General features: G+C 41.2%; 1 protein-coding gene across 2 annotated transcripts in view; it reads right to left on the reverse strand.

Moving 5' to 3' along the window:
• STXBP5L (syntaxin binding protein 5 like) overlaps nt 1-8,259 on the reverse strand; it is a 66,898-nt gene extending 58,639 nt beyond the window's left edge. For both annotated transcript variants that reach the window (XM_033173003.1, XM_033173002.1), the window contains exon 1: nt 8,062-8,259. In XM_033173003.1, coding sequence (XP_033028894.1) covers nt 8,062-8,244 — 183 coding nt within the window. In that variant the 5' untranslated portion in view covers nt 8,245-8,259. The remainder of the gene's footprint in view (nt 1-8,061) is intronic.
• Between the last annotated feature and the right edge of the window lie 765 nt (nt 8,260-9,024).

Below are 9,024 nucleotides of genomic sequence, written 5' to 3' on the forward strand. Positions count from 1 at the left end.
CTTTTGGCAGGTGAAAGGGGGAGTTCCACACCAACAGAATGATGCTTGTGTCCCTCCATCAGGGGACCAATTTAGCCAGGACAGCTGGGCACCTAATCCAACCTCACCCCTCTGCCCAGGAGGGTTGGATAGCTCTGTCAAACTGTTAGCCTTTAAGGAGTCATAACAGCAGTTGAGTATGTCTGACTCTGTCCCTCCCTCCTGTAAAAGCCTTTCTTTCATTCATTTTTTAAAGCCAGCCTCTTCTGGAGGAGGAAGGACATGTACTGCATGCTCATAACAAAATAACCAGATACCTTTTCTTTACAACATGAGACTGAGAATGGATTAAAACATATTAGGTAGTGCAGGAAATGCTCATCCAAACACATGAGCAAGACAGACTTTCATATATGCTTCAAGAGCACTGCTTCTCTGTCAGCCCCTCTCTCATGCAGTGAACGCAGCTAGAACCTAAATCCCCATTTCCTAGCCTCCCTTTGCCACTCTGTGTGCATTTCCCTCATGGCTGGGTAAACAGGTTTGAAAAGGCACCTTTTTAGATAAATGGATGCACAGTCTACTTGTCAGTTCAAGACAGAAGACCACATCTCCCACCTTCACCCAATTCAGCTGTATTTTTCCTTACAAATAAGCAATGTTATATGTGAGTGATATGGTATAGTTGTACAATGCAATAATATTTTCCCACCAAAATTAGGGCAAAGAAGCCAGTGCATTGATTCCCGGGCTTGTGCTTCTACATTTGCTGCAGAGTTGTTTACATGATTAAACTCTTAAATTACAGAGAGTTGCAGTCACAAAGGGAGTCCTAATTCAGTAGGGAAAGCTGCAGGCAGGCCAAGTTAAAAGGTAAACAAAGATGAGGGAGAAACACGTTGCAGAAAACGCCTAAAATAGCCGGACAGTAAAGGTATAGGAGGGGCACAAAGTAAAGCCTGAAACTAATCTACAACATGGGGAAATTTTAGTATCACCCCCAGAGGTGCACTTCATTTTCTTGCAAGTCAGACAGATGTCAACAACAGCAAGTCAGTATATTTTACAGACCATTTATCTTTCAGACACTATTCTTTGACTGAGATAGATTGTCATAGATGGGAAGAAGCTCTGTTGGTGGCTGGGCTGTGAAAAACTTGTCCATCTGCTGCCTCCACCCACAGCATGCAAATACACACAACAAACCTCTACAGAAGAAATTGAATGGCAAAGTATCAAATAATTGCAGGGCAGATTGGCCCTTCAAGCCAATAGTGTCAGATGGCACAAAGAGAGGGGACATCCCAGTGGAAGTGGAACACTGGAAACTTGCTCAGGAAGCGGCACTGCTGGGGCTAACCGATGGGGATAATGAGGCACCCCTTCTGTCATCACCCACTCATTGAGTCAGATATGGACACTAAAGCAAAGAAACATCATGCCTGAACCCCAAGACTGGCCAAGGTTACCAAGAGGAAGAGCGAACCACAGAAGATGTATATCCCTCAGCTGAACGAGAAGCTCAGTCTGAAAGAACAGAGGGGCAAAGAGATTGCATCTTTGGACTTGAACAACTAGCCCTGATCAACTTGCCAACAGCAACTCCATGAAGTTCTGTCCCAGTGACCTTGGTCAACAGAGATGCCAGAGAACTTCCAAGAGGTCTCCAAGCACCTTGCACTTCCAGTTTCTTCAAGTATGAAAGTACTCAACTAGGGGTGGCAAAGCCTGATTGGAGCAGCAAGGCCTGGCCCAGTATGTAACAGCTTAGCTGGGCTTTGATTTTTGTGGAAGTAAGTTGCCAGCTTTGGAGCTATCGAAGATCCTGCAGCCAATCTGGCAATCTATTCCCAGTTATTTCTGGCATTAATACCTCAAGGATTGCCCCTTTCCCATATGAACCAACCCAGATCCAGTTATTATCATCTGAGGCCCTTCTCCGTGTGCCTCCTCCATGAGAGGTCTGGAGGGCAGCAACATGAAATGGGTCTTTTCTGTGGTGGCTCCCTGTTTGTGGAATGCTCTCCCCAGGGAGACTCGTCTGGTGCCTTCATTACATATCTTTAGGCACCAGGCAAAAATGTTCCCAGAAATATTCAGGAAAGAAAACATCCCCCCTCCCCCTTTTCAGTTTTGTCCAATAGAAAAGAATTGACATTTGAGAGAACAGATGGCACTGGAAATGAAGTTAGTGCTATGAACTCCATTTAATAATAATAATAATAATAATAATAATAATAATAATAATAATTTATTTATACCCCACCCATCTGGCTGTGTATCCAGCTGCAAAACTGGCTCAAGTGGCATCATGCTGAAAATCTTATCTTTATGGCAGAGTGCAACCCATCCAGAACTGGTTGAATACTGCCATTTTATCTAGATTAAGCTTTACATTATTAGCCTCCCTCTATTCCATTACTAACAACCTTCGCTCTACTTGGTGTATACAAAAATGGGAAAGAGAAACGGCCATCACCCATATTTTGGTGACACCTTGCCCCAAATCTTGAGTTGCTTTCTCCCAGTGTTTTCATGTAGATATTAAAGGCATGTGAAACCCCATAGCATATAGCATGATGATGCACAGCAACTGCCTCCCAGCACTGCAGTCCAGAGCAAGAGTTTCCCCAGCATCACCTTCTTAATACTACCTGCAAGATAGGATTGGAACCAACAAAGTGCAGTGCCCCCAACTCCTTTTCAGACAGGTGATACAGAAAGTTACCATGGTTGAAGGTACTGAAAGCTGTTGAGAGGTCCAGGAGAGTCGACAGGGGTACATTCCTGCTGCACAAGTCCATAAAACTAGGAACAGCATTTTCTCCTTCACTGTGCCATACAGAAATGTCACTACCAAGCCTCTTTGTCACTCTCAAAATGATCCACTCATTTTATGCCTAGCTCCAGTCTGGTCTGCATCAGCTGTGTAATAAGCCTTTTGTGACAGAATTTGAGAAAGCACAGAACTACAAGTTCGGTTTTCTGACCCTGATTCCAGGTCCTCAGTACGATTCTGGTTCAGTCATTTAATTCACTTTTGCAGGCTAATGCCAGTATCATAAGCTCCTTCTGTGTGTCAGAGCTGCTTAATGCAGAATGGGAATCTTCAACTCTGTGACTCAGCCCTGACAATTTCCCCAGGACAAACAAATAAATCTTAAGTAGGAAAGGATGGTCGTCTCTTCTAGTAACGGCAGCTCCAGGGCTGGTGCTCTGGGCACTACAGGGGGAGGGAGCTGCCCTGAAGCATGAACCTTATGGGCCAGATCCTCCACGGTGGCTCCAGAGTTTCCTTGTGATGACAAGGACCTTTGGAGCACCATGACCTGATCCCCTATCAGAATTATTTGATGGTGACTTCACGGACATCTAAACCAGTGTTGGCAGCTCTTCCAGATATGTCCCATCCCTAAAGTCTACCCAGCAAAATTCAGCTGCAGGTGTACTGTGGGCCTCCCCATTACCAGAAAGGGACAATAAGCTGTTGGAAGTTAAATGTTTTTAAGGACCTAAAATAACCCAATATGCTAGAGGAAGGCCTTGGAATTACTGCAACTCAAAGCAAGAGTCCTCACATTTTAAAAGTTTTTCTGTGTTTCCTTTGCTTTTTTTTTTACAATGGATGTATAGGTGTTCCTGTAAAGAATACACAAATTCAAAAGCTTATAGCGTGTAACATGGCTTAATTTCTAAATAAGAGTTATGAAGTAAATCTTGTCTGAAAACCATACTTGGACCCTTTTATATGAAAGCTCTTCCCCTGTACATAAGTGCTTGTTTGATTTTAGTGAGGAGACACATGTAATATCACACTTTCTTAGATAAGTGCTGTACAAGTCCTGTAGTAAGGAAAACTCTGAGGTTTAAAACTGCAGTCCTGCCAAGGGAGCCATTACTAAGAGCAGACAAAATATAATCACCACATAAGCTTTGCACAAGCAAATCAGAATGGATGTTCAATAAACAGGTTGTCTGGAGGAGTCCAAAAACAATACTGTACAATAATAAAATACAGTACAACACACAAATTGATTTTCATTTTAAAACTTTACATTCCACCTAGAGCTCGGACCCCTGTGATAACCACAGTCTTGCTGTCATAACCATAGACTCACTTAAATCTGGAATTCTGGCTTTGAGTTTTCTTTTTTTTGCACTCTCCCCTCCAATGGACTCTTAATAGAGGTTTGCCACAGCTTAGGAGAGTCTCCTCTTCTTTACTTTATTTTAGGGATTTACTCTGAAGGTAAAGATCCTTACACACACACATCCCAACCCTGTGTTTTGGACACAGCACAAGGAAGAAAATCTCTCTCACCTTTCCATTTCATTCTCCATCTCTCATTAGCTTTCCACCTTCCACCTGCTCCACCCCTTCCAAAACCATGAAGGGCTGTATACAAATTTAATAAAGAATAATGATAACAAAATTCACCACACAGCCTGTGTGGCTTGAATCTGCTTCACTACTCATCCTTCTCCCCACACCCAGTCTTGGCTCTTGGGCATTTACAGTGGTATTTCGGGTTAAGAACTTAATTCATTCTGGAGGTCCGTTCTTAACCTGAAACTGTTCTTAACCTGAAGCACCACTTTAGCTAATGGGGCCTCCCGCTGCCGCTGCACCGCCAGAGCATGATTTCTGTTCTTATCCTGAAGCAAAGTTCTTAACCTGAAGTGTTATTTCTGGGTTAGCGGAGTCTGTAACCTGAAGCGTATGTAACCTGAGGTACCATTGTATTGAGATCATCAAGGGTGTTGATAAGTGTGGCAGCTGAGATCAACTCAGGAGCCTGTTCCAACTTCATATATGCCAAGACAGTCCCTACTCAAAGGGAAGGATGGGGCAGATAGCATATATGATAACACACAATTAAAAGTGGTTTGTTTGTATAGAGCCCTTTGAGATTAAATGTATGTCCTGGCTCTGCAAAAGTTGAAGGCCATTGCTCAACTATATATTAGGGCACACTAACAAAATGTTGAAAATGCATCCCCAATAACCCAAAACCAAAACAGGAACAAAATAAGGACAGCATTTAGCAGGGACAGGTACTAAACTACATATCTTGTGGCAGGGATTGGAAGATATCGTTTTGAACAGTATCTTCTTTAGTACGTATACATGCACTGTCACTCAAGTCAAAATTATTACTACCTTTGAACTCAAGCTATCTCTGAAGCCGTACCACAATGAATTAGAAGGATTAAGTCAGCTCCCCCACGCCACCCCAATAAGTCTTTTAGGGGAAATATATATTGAAAAACAAGAATTTGCCAAGTTAACTTACCATTAGCTTATCTGTCTAGCTACTGTCTCACCTATTTGACATAAAAAAACCTTGTCTTGTAGATGATAATCAGCACAATGTCCAGGTTTTCATAGGAATTTTTTTAAGTGTAAGAAGTGCTGTTTTTCTAGAAAAGAGGTGCCAGAACTCACCATGAGCTCCTCCCTTGTTCTCTGATAACAGTAATGGTGGCTACCTGAGAGGTGCCAGAACTGAGTTCCAGTAAGTTCCGGCTGGGGGAAAAAACCCTGAGCATAGGGATGACAACATCTGCAAATTTGATAATATGCCACAGATATGCCACAATTCATTTCTTCACTGAACTGTCTTGGATGAGGGACTTAGGGAGAGGGGGCAGGGAAAAACTCACAAATTTACATCAATATGTTTACCAAAACACACCCATTAGTAAATCCTACCTGCTTTTCCCCATGGGGGTCCTCTCCTGCTCAAAATCAAAATTCACCAATGCAGACTACCTAGCCTCTACTGATTTTGTGGCTTAGCAAGCAGTGTGGGATGAAGCACCATTAAAGGGCCTCTGATCTCTTATGTAAGAATCATGTGAACTTGATATTAGGGAGCTGATTAATCTTTAGACACCTTTAAAAAAGTCTGTGTCTTTGTCACTCAGTAAAGAAGGCCTGTACTGGTAATGCAATATAGCTGTTGGATGTCTTCAGTTTCTTTTTCACATTAATGTAAAGTCCATGTGGGGAAAAATATTAGTTCTATTAGTCTATTGAAGTAGCCAATTAAGCCAGCTTTTACCATGGTGCAATTAAGGGTAAACACTTAATTCGGCACAGCTGACAAATCAATTGATCCATAAGGGCCAAAACACCATTAATCATTTACAGGTGGGTAGCCGTGTTGGTCTGCCATAGTCAAAACAAAATCGAAAATTCTTTCTAGTAGCACCTTAGAGACCAACTGAGTTTGTTCCTGGTATGAGCTTTCGTGTGCATGCACACTTCTTCAGATACACTGAAACAGAAGTCACCAGATCCTTAAATATAGTGGGGGAGTGGGGAGGGGTATTACTCAGAAGGGTAGTGGGAATGGGTGATAGGCTGATAAGTGTGGAAAACCTGTTGACGATTCTAAACGGCTGCAATTAGTCTTGCAGGGAAAGGTAAGGGGTGAGATGGCTAAAGATAGCTTGGTTATGTATAATGAGATAAGAATCCAATGTCTTTGTTCAAACCAGGTTTCTCCATGGTTTTAAGTTTGGTGATTAGTTGGACAACTAATCACCAAACTTAAAACCATGGAGAAACCTGGTTTGAACAAAGACATTGGATTCTTATCTCATTATACATAACCAAGCTATCTTTAGCCATCTCACCCCTTACCTTTCCCTGCAAGACTAATTGCAGCCGTTTAGAATCGTCAACAGGTTTTCCACACTTATCAGCCTATCACCCATTCCCACTACCCTTCTGAGTAATACCCCTCCCCACTCCCCCACTATATTTAAGGATCTGGTGACTTCTGTTTCAGTGTATCTGAAGAAGTGTGCATGCACACGAAAGCTCATACCAGGAACAAACTCAGTTGGTCTCTAAGGTGCTACTAGAAAGAATTTTCGATTTTGTTTTGACCATTAATCATTGTTTCTGTAAGGCTAATGTAAATATCCCCAATAACAAATGAAATAAGAGATACTTTTCTCTATGAGGCTAATGGCAATTCCAGATACTAAATCTGAAAAATATGATGAAGTACTTAATCTCTACCTTATTTCAAATGTTCACATTACTGAAACATCTAATGCACAACAAATGTGTTTGGATGGTTACATTTTGTACCCATTTACATGCTTTTGATACTGTGAAGAAAACCTCAGTTATAAAAATTCAATATTGTTCACTTAACAGTAACTAAAAATCCTAAATTGAAAAAGGACAATATATACCAGTACATTTTTCTAAACATGCTCATAAAGGACGTCATTCCATTTTGCTTTCCCCATCTTACTACTAAATTACTACTAAAACTATGATTAACACAGAACAAAAAATAACTTCTCACCCTGTACCAAAAAAATTAAAATATTTGAATGCTGGATAACATTTAAAAAAAAATCAAATCTGCTTTCCCCTTTCAGATAAAATTCCCACATAATTCAGATTGCATGTCAGCAGCTCAAACATGGATCCCAACTATTTTCCATTATTAAAGTTGCCAATTATAGGTGCTGGGTTTCTAATATTGACTTCATTATACAAGAAGCAAAACAACTACTGTATTATGAAACATGGACAGAATACAAAGACTCAGTCTATAATTAATGTATCAGTAATGCTGCTTCGAAATGAAAAGGCCTGTACCCAATATAATTTTAAAAAGAAGCCTTCTAGCTGATCCCAGCTTATAATTAGGCCAAAAGTGAATATATTTCATACAGAATGTTCAGAGAATGCACCCAGTGTTCACAGAATTTAAAAGAATGATAAATATGATAAACTAGTTGTGATGAACACTTGTAAACACTTTTAAGTCGTAGTTCAATTTGACTACAGCCCACAGTCATACAAAAGTATGATCTACTATATATATCTGAGACCAAGTCCTATAAGGACCCTTAATGATGCTGACATTTTTACTTACTCTGACCAGGAAGAAAAAATAATTGGGATCCAACTTCTAATGTAACAGTAGTTAAAAAGTAAAAGATGTTGTTCCACTTCATCCTTCAGGCATTTTGACTTGGCTTTTAATGTTAATATACTGTAGCACTCCAGATTTTTTCTTGTGCTTAAAAAACCCCACACGCTGTTCTTACCTTGCTTAACTGAAAATAGTCTGAAGTGAGAGTCTCCTGGATTTCCTCTCTGGGAGTCCCTGCAGTTCCTCCTGAGTGCACAGAACCACTTCCAGGCCCAGTGCCACTGCCGCCACTGCTGCTGCTTCCACTCGGGGATGAAGTTAAACCATCCAAAACTTTGTGAAAATTAAATTTCTTCATTTTGAAGAAGAAGCAAGTAATCTTAGAAAGGGGTTTTTGCAGAGGAGAAAAAACTGCTTGCCTTGGTGAGGTTCACATTTAGCAACCCCAAAATGGAAAGCAAAATGAAGTGCCTTTCAAATGTTTCAGTGATGCAGCAAAATGGTCTTTTGAATAAGAGGATTATCAGTATGGTGTTTTACTGACGGAAGTATATAAAGACTTCATTTTATCAAAACTCTTTAAAAGGGTTGGGAGAGCAGAATCCCACAAATTCAGCAAACCCAACGTGAGGAATTCAGAAGAGATGATTTATAGCTACTCACAGGAAGCCGTTTATAAAGAATCCACATTGTGTAAGTGTGTGTGTGTGTGTGTGTGTGTATTAAAAATACTATCCATCAGAATTCAAGCCAGCATTCAAACTGCCCTAATGGCCTATGAACTCACTGACATGTTGACTTTCATCACCTCTTGTGAAAAAAATGTATTTCCATATTGAAGTAATTGGTGTTACAAAGCCCCAGGCCACCTTCTGTAACAGATGGTTTTATCTGAACCTCGGTGATTCTTTCTCTCCCGTCTGCGTATGTTTTAAATAGAAAGCTCCAGCGTCGGCTCCCGCCGCTGCTATAGCAGCTTGCCTGCCACCTACAGCAGCTGCAGATCCTTCGCGATCTTCCCCGTCAACCTTTGCATTCGGAATCTTTTCGGGTGAGTAATCAACTGCCCCTCAGCAAGCTGCTTCCGGTACATCCAAATAACCCTCGCGGTTGTGGCTGGGCGGCATTCTCCCTCCCT

The sequence above is a fragment of the Lacerta agilis genome, chromosome 16, assembly GCF_009819535.1.
Source record: "Lacerta agilis isolate rLacAgi1 chromosome 16, rLacAgi1.pri, whole genome shotgun sequence".
NCBI classification, from domain to species: domain Eukaryota; kingdom Metazoa; phylum Chordata; class Lepidosauria; order Squamata; family Lacertidae; genus Lacerta; species Lacerta agilis.